Genomic DNA, 24,339 nt, shown 5'->3' on the forward strand with positions numbered 1-24,339 from the left:
GATTTAAAAATTAACTCACGGGTAGCAAAAATAAAGATGGAATCAAAAGGAAAGAAAGATTTATTCTCTCAAAAATCAGTCAGCAACCAGTGATATTGTTTTGGATTATGATATATGGGGATATGATGTTTTATTTTATTTTATTTATTTTTATTAAATTTGTATACTGCCCTTCTGCTGGACTCAGGGCAGTGCACAGCCAAAAATAAAAAACATTCCAATACAAAATTTAAATTTTTTAAAAAGAATTACACAACTTTGGCCCAAAATTTAAAACATCCCAACTAAAACCCATAGACAATTAAAAATCTAACATCTCAAAAGGGGGGGGGTTACGCCAGCCCTGCTTGGTGGAAAAGAAAAGTTTTTAGGGCACGGCGAAAAGCCCGGAGATCTGGTATCATGCGTATCTCTGGGGGCAAATCGTTCCAGAGGGCAGGTGCTGCCACAGAGAAGGCCTTCCCCCTGGGGGTTGCCAGCCGACACTGCCTGGCTGACGGCACCCTGAAGAGTCCCTCTCTGTGGGAGCGTACTGGCCGGTGGGAGGCTATCGGCGGCAGAAGACGGTCCCGCAAATACTCAATACGCAAATATGGTCAGTATATGATCCCTGCTAAAAATAATGTGAACCAACTGAAGATTCCAGTGTTCAACATCATATTCAAGGAATTAATGTTTATTATTTCAGTTATTATATGATTCTTATGGAAATACACCATTCTTCCTTGAATTTACAACTAATTTTTAAAGGTCCCTTTTTACATGTTCCAATTTCGCTTTTACATCCATTTAGGAATGCGCCCTCTCTAATATGTTTTTATCTCTAATGTTCTTCTCATTTTTAAAGGTTATCTATGTAATAGTTGCTCAATGAATATTATATTTAATATTAATTTTAATCATATCATACCAATAGTCAAAAAAGCAGAGTAAGTAGCATTGGTTTAGAAGTGAACATTTAAACCTAGTTCAAGAGAGTACCTATATAATGGTACATGGGAATACCTAGAATGATCAGATAAAAGGCAGAGAAAGGGGGAGCCTCCATAATAGGCAGAGAAAGAAACTTAGAAAGGATCTCTCCCTATTTTAGCAGACTCTAAAAAGAGATAGCGGAAGATTTGTACTTTCAGACTTGCAAGATTCTCTTAATGAAGGCTTACAATAAAGTAGAATTAGCTCACCTGGTCTTTCTGGTCTACCTGGAAAGGTTGACAACCTGTGATTCACTAATTTCTTTACAAGTATTTATGAGCTTTCTTCATTCAGATACTTTTCAGGAAGTCTGTGGCAAGATCTTATTTGTTCAGATCCATATTTTAAAAGTCAATGGCTTATTGACTTGTGAATTATTGCAGCAATAGCTTTCCTTGGAAGCAGCTGAATTTAAATATATCATGGCCCTGTCATACTGTGGTAGGTATTGGCTAAATTTGGCTTCCTGAAGAATGAGTCATAAGTAACATCATTTAGTAAAATTGGAATCTGTATTGATTTTGGCTTGCTATTCATTTTCAGTAGAGAGCCAAGTGTACTTTACTTTCACTTTGGAATAGTTGAGGCAACAAATGGTCTTAAATTTATTAGCAAGTAACTCTTGCTCTTAGAAGCCAAGGAAAAGTAGATTGCCACCAAACAGCTCATGGTGCTAACCCTACTTAACTTTTGCTAATGCAGTACAAAGTTTGGAGCATTCTAGAATGCTGACATATGGTTGCGCTTCAGGACCATGGACATTCTAAATGGTTGTTTTCCCGCTATTCTCATTTAATAAAGTTTTCTGTTTTCCTCTATGTACTCTATAAATTTCAATGCCAAGGTAGTACATTTAAAGTTAGAAAAGGCACTGCAAATCTTTAGAATATCACAAGATAAATGATTGATTTTTCACAGTTCTTTATACTAAAGAATTGAAAGAAAAAGATTATTATAATATTGACAAAATAACTGAAAGAGTTAGAACACTTATAAGTATTTCCAGGGTATAAATACTAATAAGAGTTACTTAAGTTTACTTAGTGAATTTGAGGCAAAAGGCATCAAATTGAGGCTTGGTGTGTAGACAGCAAGGTTTGGAGAAGGTGAGATTTTGTCTCCCTTGGGGAAGATTTAAACATGACAGCTCTTGAGATCCAGGTGGGCCAAAATCTGCCTCTTGTTAGGGTTGAGAAGGAGCCGGTTCCTCCCCATCCAGATCTTCACAGCCTCCAGTCTGGCTGGAGGAGGAGAAAGAGGAGGAAAAGAGAGTGATAGGGAAGTTGTTCTCGGGGAGGTGGCGGATGAACCACCCCCGGGCTCCAGTGCTAGTTCTGGGAGATGCGTGCTCAGCTGCTGGCAGTTCAGGGAGGCGAGATAGGACATTGAGTTGTACCCACATTCAGTTGGCCAGGGTGATTTGTTCCATGCTGACCCATCCATACCCACATGGCTGCACTGAGTCATCTGCGCCAAGTTATCTGCTCCTATCTATTCATGCCCATTCCTCTCTGCCCACCCGGCCATGCAAACCCAGTCGCACTGACCCAACCACAGTCACCTGGCCATGCCCAACCATCCATGCCGAACTGGCTGCTGTGAGTCGTCTTATTCCACCAGATTTATTTGGTCTGGCCCAGGGACATTATATACTCAGTTGGACTTCAAAGGGAGTTTGTCGTTGTTTCTGAAGTCTTAGCACCTACTTCAACTGAAGCTGTAATTGCTGCTTGAAAGAGCAGGCCTTGGATGGAATATGTTTGGGCAGACTCGATCCCAGAGGAAACCTCCTCCACACTTTTTGGAGGAGTTCTTCGAGATGAAGTGGCAAAAAAGATACCTAGATGTAAAATAAAAGATTGTATGAGGATGGCTAAGGGCGTTTGTTAGACATTATTGTGTAGCAATAATAGTTAAATAGTTAAATATAACTGTTAATTAATTTCCTTGCTCTTACTTCATCTACAGATGGATTTTGGATGAGTATCAAATAACAGCTGAATTTTATTTTGTGAAGCAATAAATTTTTACAAACATGAAAACAACAAATAAAAAGAAAGTTGATGGTATCTTGTTTATAGCCATGTCAAATATTTCAAGGAGCTACAGACAAATGTATCTGGAAAATGGAAATATTTTTCAGGAAAAAAGTTGCATGAAACAAACTACGTAACATTGCCAAGTCTGGTGCCTTTGCCTCTTTTGGATAAAATACAATTTGAGGAGCTTCTTAAGTAAATTAGCTGTAAATCATATATCTCATATATTTCTATTTATTTTTTATCCCATATACTCCGTAAAAATTATGTAATGTACATATTATAGATATTTAATAAAGGACTATTTGTACTTTACAGTATTTCATATATGGGTTTTGTTTCTTTGTAACACAGGGCACTAAGTTATTTTGTCTCATTGGATTAGATGCAGAGTAATCCAATCAAACCAAATTTTTATTATGGTCATAGACTCGCATAGAGATCCAGAGTAAGTTAGTTATACTTAGTCTACATCAAAACCAATGCCTTTTATTTAATTATAATTAATTTTCTGAACTAAATCTAATTACAACTAAAATGCATCATCTGATGCACAGTATCTCTCATGGGGCAAGGTCAAATGGTGAAAAAGGCCTGAAGGCCTGAATCTTGAAGAGCAAGATTTCTCTAACCAGAAAAATCAACTTTGTTATTTTCATTACACCTCCAGTTTGTCTGGATATTGTCCAGAGGTGGGTTTCAGCAGGTTCTGACCAGTTCTGGAGAAGCAATAGCGGAAATTTGGAGTAGTTCGGAGAACCGGTAGTAAAAATTCTGACTGGCCCTGCCCCCATCTATTCTCTGCCTCCCAAGTCCCAGCTGATCAGGAGGAAATGGGGATTTTGCAGTAACCTTCCCCTGGAGTGGGGAGGGAATGGAAATGTTACAGTATCCTTCCCCTGCCACGCCCACCAAGCCATGCCACGCCCACCAAGCCACACCCACAGAACTGGTAATAAAAAGTTTTGAAACTCACCGCTGATATTGTCTCACCTTCCTCATCTACCTCAAAATGTGGTTCCAGATACAGATTCATGAATTCTCAGTAAAGTAGATTAGTGTGACGTCTGGATGCTAGTGACACTTCAATCCACTCTGCAACTGAACCCCAGCTATTTCATGAAGTTAAAAAACATCGTTATCTCAAAATGTCTGTTTTTCCTGCTAGGTCCTTGGCTGGATCCGTAATGGAGAATCAATGCTCAATGCCAGTCTTGTCAATGCAAGTTCCTTGTCAGAGGCTGAGCAGCTCCAGAGAGAGCATGAGCAGTTTCAGCTGGCCATAGAGGTAATGTTTACTGTGCACATTGACTTTTCTTATGCAAACTGCAAAGATAATCTGAATGGTGTTCAGGGAGTAGGAGAAGAAATACTGTAATTTCCAATGAACGGTTAAACTTCCCTATTAACTAAAATTAATGTGTATGTGTGTGTGGCAGGTAGCTCTCTTTTAGCAACTGCAGTTGGAACCGGCAACTAAGTCATTAAGCGAAGCAATTGCTGAGTGAAACCACAACTGTGCTTATGATTTTACTTCAGCTTTTCTGTGCTTTACAGACCCGTGAAGGTCATAAATGTGAGGACCGGTTGCAAAGTTAGTTTTTCATCACCACTATAACTGCAGACGGTTACTGTATGAGGCAGTTGCTGTTTTAAGCACAAAAAGTTTTGAAGTAGCAATATTTTAACATCCCACTAATCTTCCTGCCCCAAATAAAATAATAAATAAATACCTGTTCCCCATGCTCCACTCAAGATATGTGTAATCTGAAGCAGTCAAGACAGACGCAATTTCTGTATAAAAATGCATATGAATATTGTTCACCAAATAGCGAAGGTTACAGTAGTCCATATACAAATTAATACCAGAAAAATCTATCTCTAGGGAGGTACGGTAAATAAAAGGAAAGGATTGCTTTTGATCTTAATCTACTTCATTGTATTGCAGTAGTATCTATTTATTTTTCTGGGGATCCTCAGTATATCTAAGTCCCAATGTTTATTCTATCACTTATTTAAATGAGGGGACTAGTTCAAATTATGGTATTTTATGAGATTGTATTAGGAAAAAAAATAGCTTTTCTGGAAACAGCTGCAATTCGTTTATTTCTTATCTATCTCATTGCACCTTCAAGAAGCTTAGGGAACTACGGATAGCAGACTTTTTTTATATCTCCAAAATAATCAGATGAGACAGGTCAGACAGGAGACAGTGATTGGCCCAACTAAGAGGATCACTTCAGTTCTAATTTGCTAAGCCACTGAGGATACACAATATACGTTAGATGAGCAGATGAGTTACTGTATCACAAAGTTAGCATACGTATGTATTTTAGGAATAACAGCTGGGATTTGCATCACATTTTACTTCCTATAAATATTATATTCCCCAAGTGGTGGGTTAAGGATTAAGTTGTGGATAATTAGGATTGCTTAGCAATTAATTTTGTTATAGGAAATTCACAATCGCTTTTAGGGTCACTTTTGAAAATTGCCTAAGTAGAATAACAGAAAATGGAAACTATACTCTGTCTCTTGATTCAGAATCATAGAGCCGAGGTGGTGCAGTGGTTAGGGTGCAGTACTGCAGCTATACTTCAGCTGACTGCTAGTTCAGCAGATCAGTGGATCAAATCTCACCGGCTCAAGGTTGACTCAGCCTTCCATCCTTCCGAGGTGGGTAAAATGAGGACCCAGATTGTTGGGGGCAATATGCTATTTAGTATACTGTCTTTAGTAAGCTGCCCAGAGTCCTCAGAGAGTGGGCGGCATAGAAATATGAATAATAAAATAAATAATAATAATAATAATAATAATAAATAAATAGAATCAGAATATTCCTGGTATTTGACTATTGTAGATACTTCCAGAAATCCATTTACCCAATATTTTAATAAGTAGTATAATATATATAAATGTTGCCATGCTGGCAAGCCCTGAAAGGAAGGGGATGGTTTATCCATCCATTGAAGAAATTCTTTATCATTCAGTACATCTTGGCAGCATTAGTAAAGCACGTCTTTGGAACAAGATATTTATTTCCTATTTGTATAGCTTGCTATATATTTCAGAGATGCTTAATCTTGATACCAACTAAGAGTCCCTCCTCCCCAATGAAATGTGGTTATTCATGCTGCCAAGAGTAGAGGGCTAGCAGTTTAAATATTAAATATTAAAGATCAGGTGTTTGATATCGCAGCATGTTACTTACTACTAAGTGAAGGAAGTCTAGCTGATATATTGGGCGTTTTCTTTGCAAATCCTTTAATCTTTCCCTCTTAAATCCTTCTGTTTATCTGGGTTGCAAATAAAACCAGTTAAATCGCCAGCAATTATTGCAGTGATAGGACTTCTTTCCATGTGTAAGCTTTACATAAGCTACAAAATTGCTTCTCAAATACAGAGGTTCAATTGTTTGAGATGATCACGTAGTAAAAAATATGTGTTTAGAATAGAATACATACATTGCACAATTCATGTTTTTAAAATGAATATGGGTTTTCATATCTTAGGCTAATAATAATGATGCAAAAACAAAAAAAAATCTAAAGAATTGTTCAGCAAACACACCAGATTAAATGTCAACATCATTTTTACTTAAATGCCATTTGGGCTGTTTTATCCAAAATTGGGATGTAAATCTAGAATTATCAGTAATATCAGTAAATGCCCTTGCCTGAATATGCAGAATGTTTACTGTTTCAGAATGCTCATTCTAAAAAGTGTTTCATTCTCTCATCTTTTCATGCTCACACCTCACCTCTTTATACCATTTGCTTGGCACATCTGTACAACTCTCTCTTTCCTCCCCACATACACAGTCCCTCTTTCATGCCACTTCCTTGCAGAAGACTCACCAGAGTGCCCTCCAGGTACAGCAGAAGGCAGAGGTGTTACTGCAGGCCGGCCATTACGATGCTGATGCCATCCGGGAATGTGCAGAAAAAGTGGCCTTACATTGGCAGCAGCTCATGCTAAAGATGGAGGACCGGCTGAAACTGGTTAATGCCTCTGTTGCTTTCTATAAAACTTCAGAGCAGGTGAGAGGAACATTCTCAATACCAGTGGTGTTCAGTTTGTTTGCAGTCGCTCCACTACTGTGTGAAATGACCATTAGGTAAAGATGTAATTGCTACCATTTATAATTGCTACTGATTATTCAGTAACATAGAGTGATCAGACATAGTGAATGAGTTGCACATAATGTTGTAGTCTTTGTTTTTCTAGGCATCTATAAACAACAATGTTCACTGAAGTTTATATTTGGTAACCCTAATGAGCACAAAGGACTTCTCTATATTACCTTACTGTAATTAAAAGGTTACCTATTGGGAACATGATGGATGTGGCAAAATTGTTTTAAAGCACTCCCAAGGAATGAGCTTAACATTTCATTTTTCATATAGTTAAAATTTCAATCTCTGGTAGATCAAATGACACTATTTTTTGTAACTTATGTATTAAATATGCTGTTCAGTTGCTCAACATAGAACATCATAGTTAATAGTTACAAAACACCAATATACAATACAATATATAAGCAATAAATGGAATAAATGGACAAGTATGTCAGTGTATGTATCAGGGGTGAAATACTACCGGTTCGGCCAAACTGGTAGCGATGGCAGCGGGTGGTTTGGAGAACAAGTAGCGACGGCAGCACGAGGCTTTGCCCACCCACCCGGTCATCGTTACTCCCTGGTTTTAACCAGGAAGTAACCTGTTTTTTACCCTCTGCACAGAGGGTCCGTGTGCTCACGTGATCCGCGTGTGTGCGCACAGCGCGTGCACTTCCGAACTGGTAGGGAAGGTAAGTAGATTTCACCCCTGGTATGTATATACGCATATACACAGTATTACACAGTCTTGTTAATATGATGTTTTTGAATACTTTGTGTTCCTACCTTGTGTTCTCAGTCTAGACCAGGGGTGTCAAACTGGATTTCTTCAAGGGCCAAATCAGCATTGTAGCTCTCCTCTGCGGGCTGGCGGGAGGGGGAAATGGGACAAATGCTTCCTGCAGCATCCTGCTGGCAAAAACAGGGTGCGTGGAGGCCTCACGAAGCCCATGCCTCGTTTTTGGCCTCCCCAGCCTCCTGCAGCACTCTCCCGATGAAAAAGGGGCTGCACAAAGGCCTTGCAAGGCCTCCATGTGGCCTGTTTTCTATCTCCCCTGCCTCCTGCAGCACTTTGCCGGCCAAAAACGGGCCATGTGGGGGCCTCACAAGGCTCCCACATGACCCATTTTTGGTCAGCAGAGTGTTGTAGGAGGCCGGGGAGGCCGAAAACAAGCTGCACAGGGGCTGCACGCTCCCCCCCGCCCTGCACAGCCTGTTTTGGCCTCCAGAGGCACCACAGACTGGTCCAGGCCAGCCCCATGGGCCAGATTTAAGCAGCTCTTGAGTTTGACACCCCAGGTCTAGCAACTTTTCAGTTACTTAGTATTACAAGTTCCATTACTCCTTATCAATGGCCATAGTGGATGGGGATGATGCCGTCTAATATATTTGTAGAGGTTCAAATAATAATAATAATAATAATAATAATAATAATAATAATAATAATAATAATAATAATAATAATAATTTTATTTCTATACCGCCCTTCTCCCGAAGGACTCAGGGCTTTGTACAGCCTATTTAAAAACACAAGACAAACATCAATTTAAAATTTAAAATTATTAAATAGATTTGGCTCCATTTAAAACCCCAGAAATTTAAAATACCCCAATTTAAAATTATCATGTCGATAGCCCGGCCTGGCGGAACAACAGGGTCTTCAGTGCACAGCAAAATACCCGGAGGTTGGAGATCTTACATATTTCCGGGGGCAATTCATTCCACAGGGCTGGGGCTCCCACAGAGAAGGCCCTCCCCCTGGGTGTCGCCAGGGGGGAAGGCTGCCTCATCTCAACTTCCTGTATGATGAATTTCCTATAACATCTGTGAATCGGGCCTATATTTTTGGTCAGTTGATAGGTTCATTTTTTAATGGTAAATTGTTTCTGCTTTTAAAGGTAACTTTGATAACTACACAATTGTATTCTGGCTTATGCCCAAGGTTTGCAGCGTGCTGGAGAGCTTGGAGCAAGAATATCGAAGAGATGAAGACTGGTGTGGAGGTCGAGATAAGCTGGGACCATCCTCTGAGATAGATCATGTTATCCCCCTAATCAGCAAACATCTGGAACAGAAGGAAGCCTTTCTTAAGGTCCAGTCTATTTCCCCTGTTTTTAGAAACTGTGTGTGGGGGGGTGTTCATTTGTTCTGACTGTAGGAATAACTTAGGTACTAACTTGGATGGAAATCTGTCTGTAGGAACATAAATTATGTTCTGCCTTTGATCTACTGTGTTTTGTAGGACAGAAGTATCCTTCATCTTATTTTATAATAAGAGCCAAAAGGAGAACAACGTGTGCATGCATTCCTAATGTATGTTCTTCTCCAGAATGATTTCATGCCTGCATAGCCTGAACCATGACTGGCCATGAAACAGAGGGTGGTTAAGATTTCTTCATGCTTAGAATCTCCTAATAAAACAAGCATAAACTTCTTCAGTAACATTACCCATTTCAAAGACTGCGGGCCTTAACCTCTCATTCTTATAGTTCTGTAGAACTAAAAAAAAAAAAAATTAGCTTGCACTTTTTCTGTTCTGAAAAGGAATAGATGATCTCACACGAATTTGCTGCTGTTACCTTGTATGAATATTCCACTAGCCTAAATAGAATAGCTATGCACTGATTTTTGGTATATCATCAGGGCTGTTTCTAAGATAATATCATGTCTGCAAAAATAGAAGTCTAATATAATTGTGTGCCCTCCGACATTTTTTTAAAAAAGAGAGAGAATGGCTAGCAGGAAAACATGAAGGAAGGTAACTTTGGGAAAATATCCACAAATTGCTTTTTTTCTTCTTTCTTTGGAGGGGGGAGGAGAAGTAACCATGAGATGTTTGCTTCTCTGATAAGTATTAAGCTAAGATGGCAATTACCTTGAAAGTAAGAAAGTAAGCTACAGAGCAGAGGAGCAATTGAAACCTCTTGAGTTTTTTTCTTCTCCTTTTTTTTAAAAGATGTACTTACGTTGAGAGGTTAAAGAATTTAAATCAGATCCTTTTCTTTTGTCAAGGTGTCCCTCTCTCCAAATTCTCATTTCCCCAGCTCAGACCACCTCCAGTTACAGTAGTTGTTCAGTGGCTTGTGCATTGTACATTGTACAAATTGTTGTACAATAGGAAGTCAGGGTTGGGAAAGACCTTTGCCTTTGATTTGCATTAAAATGCCACTATTGGTCTAAGTAGGTCTTAAACTGTATGTATTCTTGATGGAGGAAATGACTGGCTTTCCTTCCTAATGCCACATAAATACACATAAATATGTTTTGAAAGAACTCATAGCTCTTTTTTTTTTAAGTAACAACATACAGATGAGACAATTGTATAACTTTGAAGGACCAACTTCCTGAAGAAATAGATTGGCAGCTTCTAGAATTAAAGCTAGATTAACATCCTGCTTGGGACATTAGTGCTTTTCCCTTGGAAATCGGTCAATGATTCTATGTAATATTTTCCCTCATATCATCCCCAAAATGATGGTGGTGTCTGACCGCAGTCTGAAGACCTCTCATGTTTTCTCATGCACATCAACATTCTTCAGAGGTCAAAAGGGAAAATAAAGCTCAAGTCACAGTTCAGAAGGTTCCTTAATGTTTTATTCTTCCAATTTACTTGTCAAAATTGTAACTGTCGTGCTGGGTCTTGGGGGTTGCCCACAGGCCTGCACACTAGCACGAAGGAATGCAGAAGTGTTTCTCAAGTACATCCATCGAAACAACGTCAGCATGCCAGGAGTAGTGAGCCATACCAGGGGGCCTGAACAGCAAGTGAAAGGTCAGTGAGCTTCACATTAAGGGAATCGCATCTTAGCTGTTAGAAATATTGCATACCATGCACTCACTGCTTCTGTTTATACTCTTCTCGGGTAAGGATGGATTACATAAGGGCAGAAATGCATGCACTTACAAGCTTTGTGGGCCAAACCGAATATGATCAGATGTCCCAAGGAGTTGCGAAATATTTTGTTCGCAGCTCGGAAATCAGGGAAATGGTTCTATTGTATAGATTAGGAATAATCTAACTAATCAACCTCCTACCTGATTATTACCTCTAGAGGTATTTAAAATATACAAATGTCTGCAATTCATTCTGTTAGACTGACCTTGAGGACTAAGTCTGTAATCCTTAAAAAGGTTTACAAAACTAATATTCCCTTCTTTACAAGGGTTCTAGGTAAAGGCTTTATTAGCAATGAACCTTAGGGATACCCAAAAAGCTGTCTTCAGAACATGGTTTATCATGTCAAAAAGTTTCCACTTGCATCACAGTAGGGTTTCTAAACCCTAAAGTAAAAATGCAAAAAAAAGAAAGATATTTTTCATTTCTGATGGGATTACTTTTAAAGCTATAAAGATAAAGGGCAAATCTTGTTACTACAGTAATCTTTATGTAGTTTAGGAATGAGTGTTCCAAACATTTGTGTATTTAGTCACATTTAAGAGGTTGAAAACGTAAAACTGATACACTTAAATATTTCTTCGTTGGCTGAGTTTTTCAGCAATACTAGCAATGTACAGTACATGTTTGCATGCCCCCAGTACATGTGGGGGAGGAAAGTAACAATTACTCATATTCAAACAGATAATTAAAATTAAAAAAAAATTAGAAATAGCAAGAAAGATTTTTATAATATTACATGGGAACATCTACCTATAATTTACATTAGACATGTATATGGGCACCCATCATGCTTCTATTTTGAATTAAATAACCTTCCTGAAATATATTTATTTATTCAATTTCTATATAAATTTCTATTACAATTTTTTCTATTAATAATCATTAATAGATATGAGGGCTTTGAAATATTTAAGAAGGAACCCGTCACAATCTACTAAATATGTTATTTTGTACCAGTCCCATAGAATTTGTAATATTAAAACCTGAATAGATTTTTTTCTTCATCAATTTCGATTAATATTCATTAAAAAAATGTGGGAGATTAGGTGGGCTTTCTTTCTGTTGCACAATGGTCTTGGGTACACTGGCACTACCCTTCAGTAACATGTTACAATCTTTAATATGTGGATGCATTAGTCATTCATGGTCACGTGCTGAAAAAATCTTTGAATTTAAACCTTCCATCGCCTAATAACATTTGAATTGATGATGATGACAATAATGACCTAATATATTTAAAGAAACAGGATTGTTTCCAGTGGAAATTTAGGGAATTACAATGTCAGGAGATGCTATTTCAACAGGTACCTGCATAGCAATATCCTCAGAGAAATATGATTTAATAGAACTGCTAAATTTAATGAAGAATGGTAGAAATATTTAAAGTAAAGGTACACTAAGAAGACATGGGGTATATTTTATGTTACCTAGAGTAGCTGATAAACTCTTAGTGTCTATATCGCTTGAGGTTTGTTTGGTCTGCATGTGTGTGTGTGTGTGTGTGTGTTTTTAATTTGTTTCTGAGTTTTGAAAAGCACAGACTGAAGTGTTCTTCACTAGAGAAGGTATTCTGCTTTTACAAGAGTTCTGAGCTCACTGACGTTCACAAAAGCGTATTTAGCTGTTTGTGTTAATGGCTGTCCTTGCTTTGCTTTATTATTTTTTTTAAGTCTGATCTGAAGTGCTTAACTCTAGGGAACTTACATTCTTAGGATAAAGTACAGGGTGGACTCAATAATTATTTTCTTCTGGCTGTGCTTACAAAACCAGCTACGGAAACAGCTCTTCTCTTTTTCCATCCATAGCCATTCTGAGTGAGCTGCTGCAGAGGGAAAATCGTGTTCTTCACTTCTGGACTTTGAAGAAAAGGCGACTGGATCAGTGTCAGCAATATGTAGTCTTTGAGCGCAGTGCAAAGCAGGTAACTTGACAAAAATGCTGCACTTCTCTTCATTGTTTGGGGATCACACACTAAATATGAGGCGGTTTAATAGCAATAGCAATAGCACTTAGACTTATGGTATACACCAGTGGTCCCCAACCCCCGGTCCGCGGACCGGTGCCGGGCCGTGGAGTACCTGGCACCGGGCCGCGCAGCGGCCGGGGGACATGAACGCTGCAGCGCAAAGGCTCCTGGGCCGTGCGCAATGGGCCATGCGCAAAAGCTCCTGGGCCGTGCCCCCACCCCTGCGCGCGCTCAGCGGGCCGCGGCGATAAAAAGGTTGGGGACCACTGGTATACACCACTTCACAGTGCTTTACAGCCCTCTCTAAGTAGTTTATAGAGTCAGTCTGGGCCCTCATTTAACTGACCTCAGAAGGATAGAAGGCTAAGTCAACCTTGAGCTGGTGAGAATCAAACTGCCAAATTGCTGGCAGCCGGCAGTCAGCAGAAGTAGCCTGCAATACTGCATTCTAACCACTCCGCCACCATAGCTCTGTGGAGAGAATTTATCTGTGATGCTTACTTTTTGTACTTATGTCCTATGTCCAGTCCTTACTAACTGTAATCACTGGCAAAGTTCAAGACAGAAAGAAACTAAACCCAATTGGCCATTAGTTCAAGTAAGTATTAAAGCTAATAGATTGTGAACCAAAAACCATCCTTTTCATTTAAACATTCCATGGGAGAACCTGATATCTTTGCACCTTATTTTATAGCTGAAGCTCTGTTAGCTTCATCGCATGAAAATTTTTTTAAAGATGGAATAATGCAGTAAGAAGTCTGGCGTAACATTTCCTACTGCATGCATATCCCATTGATCTTTGATTTGCAGCTTGAAAACATTACAATATATTGGCATACAAAAGAAATTTCACAAAAACATATGTCTTAGTATACTTTCAGTCCTTGTTAATTGCACAGTTCTCTCCTGTTCTTAGCACTCATACAGGCTAGCAGGCAGCCAGCATAGACTGAATAACACAACAGTCATATCAGAAATACATTCTGTTTATAGAATTGCATTTTGACTTTATTTATTTATTTATTTGTTACATTTATTTGCCACCTATCTCATCATTGGGCTTACAACAATAAAAAGGAAGAAATGAAAAGTGAAAGACTTTGCATAATTCAAGGCAATGACCAATCAGTCCTATATGGTAGTATAATACAGTCTGCATTCTATAAAAAGCTGTATATGGAGCCTTTCATAGCCTTCTGTTTGGAAGTGAGCCACCAAAGACTGCAATAGCAGTTCCTAGAAGCAGTAGAACTACTCTCATTCTGCAACCTCCTTCTAGGATCCTCTATTCTATCTATGCTGCCTGGGTAAAATATGCTTCCCTTTGACTTGGAGGAGTGGTCTTTGCATTCCTCTTGTGTGCAAGAACTTTTCATGGAACATTACCTTGTATTGCAAAGGGTTTGGGGCATCTGAGTGATAGTTTGAGCTTTACCATAAGGAGAGTTCCCTCTCATTAGAGCAATTCATGATTAAAGAAGAGGGCTCAGACTAAAGGCAGTCCATTGGGGATGAAAATGGCAACTCACACTCCAGTATTGTGGCAGGAGAACCAAATGGACCTTCATACTAGGACATAATAATGGAAAAGGAGCCTCAGTCAGCTACTGGGGAAAGTGTGCAGTGAGTTATTGAGGAAAAACAAAAGGCAAGTAATGAATAGCACCTCTGGACACTTCAGGGACATTTCCCTGCTTTCTCTATAAAATCTTTAGGATGAATCTGTATTTTGGTGGAAGGAAGAATTTTACTCTATGGTTGCTCTCCATGGTCCTAAAAGAAAACCAAAATCCTTTTCTGTCAACTATTGTACTGGCCATGGTGCTGAAATTATTTTTCTACCATCAGCTGTCTAACATTAATTGCCTGAGCTATTGTCTAGATCAGATAATGGCATCCTATACAGAGCACAACACATTTTCTTACTTTTTAAATTTAATGTGAACTTTGTTCCTTAATTGTGCTAGTATTTTCAGATATTTTGAACATTAGGAACAGAGAAATATAATACTCCGTTCAGGATACATGGCCATATAATAAAATGTATTAGTCTTATGGTATCATAAGGGTCTGATTTTTTTATGTATTTTTGCTCCACCTGTAGGCTTTGGATTGGATTCAGGAAACTGGAGAATATTATCTCTCTACTCACACTTCCCCTGGAGAATCAGCAGATGAAACGCATGAGCTTTTGAAAGAATATGGAGAATTCAAAGTACCTGCCAAGGTGAACTGTATTTATAATTTATAAACAATATGAAGTTTTATAATTAAGAAATCAATAAATATATGACTGGAAGGCACTGCTGAGACAACTATCCAACGTGGGGGACAGGGAATTGCTTGAGCAGCATAATAAACCATGCCATAAATTTGTGCATATGAAAAGATGCGTTTAATGCCCTTTACTGTTTATGACAATGTAAGTTTAAAGAGTGTGATATATTCATTTGTAAGTAAAATAACTCATGGAATTAGTTTGATTTATATTATCTGATAGGAAACCCAGTTTAATATAATGGTTAAGGTATCAAATTAGAAGCTGGGAGACCATGAGTTCTAGTCCTGCCTTTGACAAGAATTCATCTGGAAGGAGGCAATGGCAAACCTTGCTAAGAAACTGTAGGAACTTGTCCAGGTCATCTCTGAGAATCAGATACAATTAAACAAAAGAAAAAAAATCTGAGGATATAACATTATACTATTCATAAATATAAATATTTTATAGTTCTCATAATTCAGACACAATTCACATTATTTTAGACAATGGGACAGATATCTAAACACCTCTGTGGACTAACCCGGTAAAGTTCTTAATGGTATGCTTTTAATATCTAAACACCATACTTGCAATTCTCTTCAGTTCTAAAGTGATATAGGGGAGAAAAGGGTTTGTTTGTTTGTATGTTTGTTTATTTGTTTTAGGAAAACAATTTTAAGGTTCCTTAAGAGAAATGTGATTTAAATGTGGTATACTTAGTGTGTTGGACTACAGATGTAGGTTCAAGTCCATCCTTAGCCATAGACGTTTGGCCTCTCTTTAGACTAGTCTCTCATCCCAGCTTATTTCAGTGTTGTTGTAATGGGGATAAAATCCTCACCTTGAGTACTAAGAGAAGAGGTGGAATATAACCATGTTTAACAAGCATGGTGCTTGCTTAATCATCACAGCAGAAAGGGTTGTAAAGTCAGGTGTGGACACATGATTTGCTGAGCAACCACCATGATTTATGACCATAATTCTGGACTCAATTATGGTTGCAAGCCGAGGAGTACTTTTACGTAACCGCTTTAAGACAGAATCTCTTTACATTCCAACTCTGGCTGTTTTTGCAATCATGCTTCAGTTTCCCAACCAGCTCTGTTGCATCCAGTGGATACTTTATTAGAGCTTGGCTGAGAGGGAGTGATTGGCCTAAAAGTCATATGATGAATTTCCATGGCTGCAAGTTAATTTGAGGCTGCATCTCCCCAGTCTTATCCAATACCTAGACTCTAAGGCTTAGAGAGTACACCAAACTTGTTTTTATTTCTATTAAAAAGAATTTAATCTTAAAGTCATTTCATGAAAGTTTTTCATGTCAGTTATTTATTTTATATGTTGCCTGTTGCCACGTAAGAGCAGGACTGCTTATTTGTCAATTTCCAAGCATGATTTCCCATTCAGCAGTGTTTAATAGAAATAAGGGAAAACATAAGAAGCTGTTCAGAGCTGTTATTTTCTCTTCATCTTATTTTTAAAAGATCGTCTCAGAATCAGATGTTCAGTTATACAGAGGTTATTCCAGTGAGTGGGTACGAATATCAGTGGAAAAGAATTATTTTAGAAAATAGATTTGTTTTTTTAACTACTATATAGCTGACATTGCTGCATCATATATTCAGTAAGAGTTACAGGATATGCTAATTTAAAGTCTTTCCAGGGGCACAAGATGAAACATTTGCATTCCCTCGCCCTTCTTTCCTGGAAACCATTTTTGAGGGGTTGGAAAGACCTTTTGGAACAGCCAGGAAGTGATTTTAGGCAGAGCAATTAGGCAAAAATCATGTGCCTCTCCTCATGTGGGTTCTGTTAATGCCAACAAAGTCTGTGAAATTAAACCCACCAGATCTATTTTTTTCTTACTTTCTTGCCCTGATGTCTGACACAGAACACACAGATTTAAAAACCTTTTGATGGAAAAAGCCGCATCCCACCTACACTCTGTCTCCCAAGATTTTAAGGACATTTTCACATTAGCAGCATTTGTGAAAAATACAAGGCCCAGATGGTTACTTTGTGAATTAAAACAGAACAGAATGTCCGTGAAAGATGTGATAACGATGAACAACTCTTTTCAAACAGCAAACCAAGGAGAAAGTGAAGCTTCTCATTCAGCTGGCCGACAGCTTTGTGGAGAAAGGACACACACACGCCACAGAAATAAGGAAATGGGTTACTACAGTTGACAAATGCTATCGGGATTTTTCACTGAGAATGGGGAAGTACCGCTACACTTTGGAAAAAGCTCTTGGGATCAATACAGAGGTACTGTAAGTTGCATGTTTTTTCTGACATATCTTTATTAAGAAAGACGCCTGGATTTGGGAAAGATGAGATTCTTTCCCATCCACCCTGTCCTGCTTTACTTTGGAGATCTCCCAAAACGGATTTGGAAAGACAACATTTGACTCCACTGCAAGAATAGATAGATAGAATAGATAGTATGAAGATGATTTGGTTGATAGTTATAATGCTCCCAAAAATAAATACTATCTGATGACCAAGTAATACTCCACTCATAAATGTGGGAAGTGTTGCAACCTTCAGAAGGTTGTTTAAGGCCTTTTCAGTCTAAGCTTCTAGCTGCAGATAACACGTTTGACTTGATTCCCAAGGAATGAAATGGTTAAACTGCCGTGGGATGCAATTCAGCCACTCTGTTGTACCCAGCAAGCAATCATCCCATAAATATATAAGCTTTAAGGAAGGGGAAAAAATGACTGAAAAGAGTTTTTCTCCCAAAGAAAGCTTTGAAAAATCTTTGTGGCTTCACCACGAAAATTAACTTACAGACTAATTAAAACAATTCGTTTATGTGCATGTATGATTCTTTTTTCCAGAAGCCTCCCTTTATTTAGTCCCCAAATTTGCTTCTAACCATGAGGGGAGGAAATAGCTGGTAGAGGAATATGGGATAGAAAGCTGTTGTGGAAATTGTAAAAAAAGAAAAAAGAAAAAAAAGAAGTACTTAGAGTTTTTAACTGAGATCAGGCCACTGAATTGAGAATGACCAAGTCTATGCTTTGAGCCTCACTTTAACAAACATAGGTAGGATATGCTTGTTTCTACCCTTGAGAATTGCATCAAATTGCATCTCTTGGGACCAATATTTTGGAAGAGCAAAAAAAAAAAAAAAACCAACAACCCAGTCCCCACCCCACTCCCCCATCAGTGACCTTATGTGTTTAAGCAAAGAGGAAAGATTATTTTCATCACTTCAATTGTCTTTAAGAAGACCCACACGGTGGGAGGAAAAAGCTTCTCAGAATCTTTCGTCATCCGCGACTTGTCAGATCTGATATGCCTTTAACTAATTATTCATAAATATATTGGTGCATTTGGCCTTTTTGCACTGTGCAATACTTTCTTCCAGTGCTATTGTTTTCCTTTTCATCTCTTTCACTTTGTGAGTACATTTTTGCATTTATTTATTTATTCACAAAGCATAAGGATTTATTAAAGCTCTGTGTCACTGCACTTTTCAGGATAATAAAGACCTGGAGTTGGACATCATTCCAGCAAGTCTGTCTGATCGTGAAGTAAGGCTACGTGATGCCAGTCATGAAGCCAATGAAGAAAAGAGAAAGTCAGCCAGAAAAAAAGAGTAAGTGGTGAGAATCAGGTGCCTCAGTAATATATCAATTCGCAAAAAGCAACCGCTTCTTCTCAGCATGTCAGCAAGCTCACCCAGATGTGAGGCAGCTAGGATATCATGTTCTGTACATTTGTACTGAATGTTATTCTGGCAAATAGCCAGAACAGAGATAGAAGAAGAACAACATATAATCATATGGATACAGAAAGTCTGGGATAAATCCAATCCAGATGATGATGATTAAATTGTTGTTATAATGGTGCTTGTGGTTGTTATTGCATTTCAGAAAAGGGCACATCTATTTTGTTTTGGGTAATGACATGTTCAACGCATATTTTGTTGCAGATGTGTTTGAAACAATAAAATATTTACAAGCATGTAGCAATTGCTATTGTGCTTGTTACTGAGGAAATCTCAGTATTCTAAGGGATTATTCATTGGGAACTAGCCAAGAAATTTTTTCTTGTTCAGTTTGATCTTCAAGTTTCCCATGATCAGAAGGAGTATTGTTCTCCTTCTCATCATGAGTTTATTATAGCCTGTATTCATTTAATGGTTTAAAAAATAGTGATCCTATTGGCAAGGAAGCAAAAAAGGCATTAGATCAAAATGCAGTGTGACAGAACATTATGTTAGAAATTGTATTCTCTTTTGTTCTTTATATGTTCATTGGTCAGGAACTAAATGTTTTTTTTTCCAATTTATCAAGTTAAAAGCACTAACTGTATTACTTCAATGATATTAACAACAATGGTATTTCTTCTGGATTCCAGAAATTTTACGGTCTCTGGAATGTTAATTATTATGTAAATTACATAGTAATGTCAAGATAACTATATTGCACAACAAATTCAAATGTATTCATACTCCAATATGTTCTAAATAGCATGTTGGAATGTTAAAAGAAAATAGTAATCTATTAAAGTCTGAGAACTCTCAGTAAGAGAAAAAAAATCAGTGCAATTATACTGCAGAAATATTTAGCATCCATCATTCCAGACACATGTATATTTTCATCTTCTCTTGTGTTTTATTCATATATTTATATATTATACTTCAGCTTATCTTTTCTACAAAAGGCTTAAGGCGGTCTTTATAATTCTTCTCTCAAAAATGTTATCAGCACAACTATGAGACAGGCAAAATTGAAAGATTGTGTTGTGTCTGTATGCTTGTTCTATATATTTATGCAAAATCATTTCTCCTTGTAGGTTCATCATGGCTGAATTGCTTCAGACAGAGAAGGCCTATGTTAGGGACCTGCATGAATGTTTAGAGGTATGGAGTCTTGCAAGAATAAATACAATGTTTTATATAAAGCACATATGGTGTAATGATTTGTTGTATACAGTATACCAACGATTTGAAAAATAATAATGATTTTTATTTCAGTGGTAGTGTACAGATTGTTGGCCATTATAGCAAATGTGACTTAAGTGAAAAAGGAGAAAATCTGGTTCATTCCTTCAGCTTTAGGGTGGTATTGGTAGTTTTTTGCCGCCGAAACCTATTTTTAAAACGACACCTCACTTGACATCCACCCTTTCATGGTGTGTGTGTGTGTGTGTGTGTGTGTGTGTGTGTGTGTGTGTAGTGGAGGGGGGGGAATGAAAGAAATATGTCTGTTACAGCCTGTACTGAACAATTGAAATGTCAAAATGTGACATGTCCATATTGCAACTTCCTGATCATATAATTCCCCCATCCTCCTTCCTACAAACTTGGCAGATAGACTGTTCTCACACAAGAAATCTAATGTGAGTTTATTGAAAAAAGGAAGTGATAAATGTTTTTTTTTACGCCAACTTTATTAAATTTCAAAGGAAGATAAAATACAAATTAATGAAAAGACATTAACAAATGAAGGGATTGGAGTGGAAAAAAGTTAAGAAGTGACAAGAGAAAAGAAAGAAAACAAAAACAAAAAGAATGACTTCCAACTTTCTTTAGTAAATGTATAAATATATAATAAAGTAACCTTGTACTATAAATTAAAACAAAAATATCATATAAACTATACAAACTAAATAATGCAAACTAAAGCTATATAGCAAAATAACTATTTATTTTAAATGTAAACAAATCTTTAAAAAACTGCCTTTCCGAAAATACACAATATTTCTATAATCATAACAAATCTAATTAGCAAATCCTAAAACTTCATTTTTATCTTTCTCAAATAAGAAGTCCAAAAGGGGTCTCCATGTAGAAACAAGCTAGAGAAAACTTTTATCTTTCATCAAAGTGATCAAGAAATGATAACTGTTTTTTTAAATCTCTTTGTATTTGTTAGTATTAAAGCACCAGCATTCAAGAAGTGGGGAGATCAACAGAGCTATTCTGATCATGGGACAGAAATTAAAAGAGCATTACAAAACAAAGTAAAACAAAACAAAACAAAACAAACAACAGCCCAACAACACAATGCTCCAGACAGCTCACGAAATGTTAGTGATCTGTTTTAAATGCAGCAAGAATATTATAGATCACGGGGCGAAAGTACAAAATACTACCGTGTTTCCCCAAAAATAAGACCCTATCTTATATTTTTTTGAACCCTGAAATAAGCGCTTGGCCTTATTGCCATGCGCTCAAAAGCCCGATTGGACTTATTATCAGGGGATGTCTTATTTTGGGGAAAACGGGGTACAACCCCCAAGAATATTCTTTTCAGACATGTTTTCACTAAGCATAAATGATGGAATTACATACAATGCCTTAATTTGTATAGAGAAATAAAGAACATTATAGAATAGCACAGAAACATCAAGAATCCAGTGTAGATGGATTCCCCCACCATTTTTTTGAGGATGGGATTTCAAGCTTGAATCAGAGGCTTTAGAAAAGGTGATACACTCCCACCCTTCTGCAGCTTTGTTCCAGCTTGAATTCTGCCCTTAGTTTTAAAGAGAGTAAGCATGTTCTGTCTCTACGAGAGGGAATGGCTGGAGTATCTTACTCTCTCTCTATGTAGCAAAAACTTCTCTCCCTCGTGAGAATACGTAATATTCAAGCAGCCAGCACTGCTGTGGATGATTGACAAAGCTTTGTTCACAACAGGTACTTATGACAGCCTCTCTACATAAGTGGAATTATGGGGAATATAAACAGAAACGATGTGATCAAACTGGCGGGTTACGTGTTCAGTAGATGTATTGTACTGTACTATCTAGCTGAGTAAGTGAAGGAGAGAGAATACGTGGCATCCAAATTGGAGAAAGGATTTTGTAGGGTGTTCAAAACATTTCAAATTCGAAATTCCCCACCTTGAATTTAAAGCAGTCGTTCCTTACACATAACGGGCTGTTTTGACTGTTTGGGAAGCGTGGTAAACCCCAAGCAGATTATTTCAAATTTGAGACAGAAGTGTGTCAGTTTGAAACACTTCCCAAACAACTAGACACTTGTGTTTTGAACAGAGAATAAATGTTCTGGAGCTGGTGCTTTGAATTTGAAACATTTTCTTCACTATTAGAGTTTTGAATTATTTATTATTATATTCTTTTTTTCCTCAAGGAATTCAAGTCAGTATTTATAATGCCCCTTCCACTGTTTTTTCCAGTAAACCTTGTAATGTACTTTGGGGTAACTTCTCTTGAGAGGTTCCATGACTGAAATTAGAGTTGATTCTAAGTCCGCCTGGTCTTGGTCCAATTTTTTAATCACTACAGGACCCATTTCTCTGTGTTTAGGATGAAAAGAGAGTGACAATATTGATCTGCAGTTCCTTTGGGATTATTCAGATTATTCACACCATTGAAGAGTTTATGGCAGTGGTCTCCAACCTTTCCGACTTTGCAGGCCAGCAGCGGGGGAGAGGAGATGGTTCCGTGCAAGCAGTATGTGAGTGCGTGCTCATGCAGCTCCATTTGCGCAAGTGGTGGACATGTGGGCCTGCTGCGTGTGCAACTGGAGCTGGGCACATGCGCACGCCATTTCCACAGCCTGCTTCTAAATGGGCCACAGCCTGGTAGTGGGCCATGGCCTGAAGGTTGGGGACCCCTGGTTTATGGTGTTTGTATACGAACTTTTCTCAGATAGTCTCTCCTTTTACCAAGAAAAATAAATAGCAACTTCTGTGCTTTTCTGTGCTTAAGAACTGTATAAATTTGTAAAATAAATAAATATACAATACACATTGTTTTCTAGACCTACCTTTGGGAAATGACAAGTGGAGTAGAGGAGATACCACCAGGGATTCTGAACAAGGAACACATAATATTTGGAAACATCCAGGAGATATATGACTTTCATAACAAGTACGTTTACTAAACATATTGAGATATGTTTTTCATCACAGAATATGTAAGCTACAATTCCTATATAAAAGATCATGGCACTACTGTTTCTGAGACATACGTTCTATCATACTCAGGATAGAAAAGGTGTCTGTGTGATGTAATTATGCTTCCCACTAAGACACATAGTATGATGTTTGGCTGTACAGGAGGCCAAAACTATCTTCTGCCAAATAAGTGATGTGTCTGGAAGCTGACATGGAAGAAGAAATTGTAATACCAATCTGTGTTGGTTTTGTCATTGGTAGCTACTCCATCCTATGCCTTAAATTGTATTGCTGCAGATGAAAATTAATTACTAGTTGACAGGATTAGAAATGAATTTTATCTAGGCTAATTGGCTTTAATGATGGAGGTTCTGTGTTCATCCTAGAAACACTAATACTTGGCCGTTGATGGTTGTTATTATTTTTTTTTTAATTTGATTTATATGCCGCCCTTCTCCGGAGACTCAGGGCGGCTTACAGTGCGTTAAGCAATAGCCTTCATACTTTTGTATATTTATACAAAGTCAGCTTATTGCCCCCACAAACTGGGTCCTCATTTAACCTACCTTAGAAAGGATGGAAGGCTGAGTCAACCTTGAGCCTTGGCGAGATTCGAACCAGCAGTAAATTGCAGGCAGCTGTGTTAATAACAGGGTGCTTTAAACCACTGTAGTACCAAGGCTCAATGAATTATGTTGATTCATTGAGTAAATCATGGGTACCATGTTGACAGTGAATAGGTAATTTTGACATGATCTACTATAGAGCTTTAAAAAGTCATGGCACCTCTTTTCTCAAAATGGGGATTCCCTATAAAGAATATTAGGCAACAGCTGCAAGCATCAGTGCAGCATTCTGTTTGTACAATTATGTGAAAATAGCTGTTCAAAAGCCACACATTTTAATGAACCCATAACTTTGTTTGTTTAGGGGTAAAGTATCATAACAAGTAGGCTGCCCATCAATTGGATCCTATCCTATTCTGTTTAAGCTGTTGCCAATTCAAAATAAAAATGAATTGAGTCTTACTTGAGCATGAATTTTACCTTAATTTCATCTGTTTACATTTAGGACATCTGCGACCTTGAGTGATCACTTTTGTGTGTGTATTCAATTAAGTTATGTTTATAGACTCCTTGATAACTCTTGCAACTTATAACTAGGAACCATTTTTTTAAAAAAAAAACATATCAAAGATAC

The 24,339-nt window shown here is 37.7% G+C and overlaps 1 protein-coding gene across 8 annotated transcripts in view; it reads left to right on the top strand.

The window, feature by feature from the left end:
* Positions 1-24,339, top strand: part of KALRN (kalirin RhoGEF kinase) — a 589,612-nt gene that overhangs the window by 423,035 nt on the left and 142,238 nt on the right. For 6 of the 8 annotated variants that reach the window (XM_034423023.3, XM_034422995.3, XM_034423032.3 and 3 more), the window contains 10 exons: positions 4,183-4,302; positions 6,836-7,054; positions 9,075-9,224; positions 10,790-10,904; positions 12,836-12,951; positions 15,101-15,223; positions 17,342-17,524; positions 18,745-18,863; positions 20,066-20,132; positions 23,004-23,113. In XM_034423023.3, coding sequence (XP_034278914.2) covers positions 4,183-4,302; positions 6,836-7,054; positions 9,075-9,224; positions 10,790-10,904; positions 12,836-12,951; positions 15,101-15,223; positions 17,342-17,524; positions 18,745-18,863; positions 20,066-20,132; positions 23,004-23,113 — 1,322 coding nt within the window. The remainder of the gene's footprint in view (positions 1-4,182; positions 4,303-6,835; positions 7,055-9,074; positions 9,225-10,789; positions 10,905-12,835; positions 12,952-15,100; positions 15,224-17,341; positions 17,525-18,744; positions 18,864-20,065; positions 20,133-23,003; positions 23,114-24,339) is intronic. The other 2 variants (XM_034423009.3, XM_087884068.1) reach the window with 1 other exon arrangement.

Source organism: Pantherophis guttatus, chromosome 1 (genome assembly GCF_059756535.1).
Source record: "Pantherophis guttatus breed Tessera chromosome 1, ASM5975653v1, whole genome shotgun sequence".
Taxonomy (NCBI): Eukaryota; Metazoa; Chordata; class Lepidosauria; order Squamata; family Colubridae; genus Pantherophis; species Pantherophis guttatus.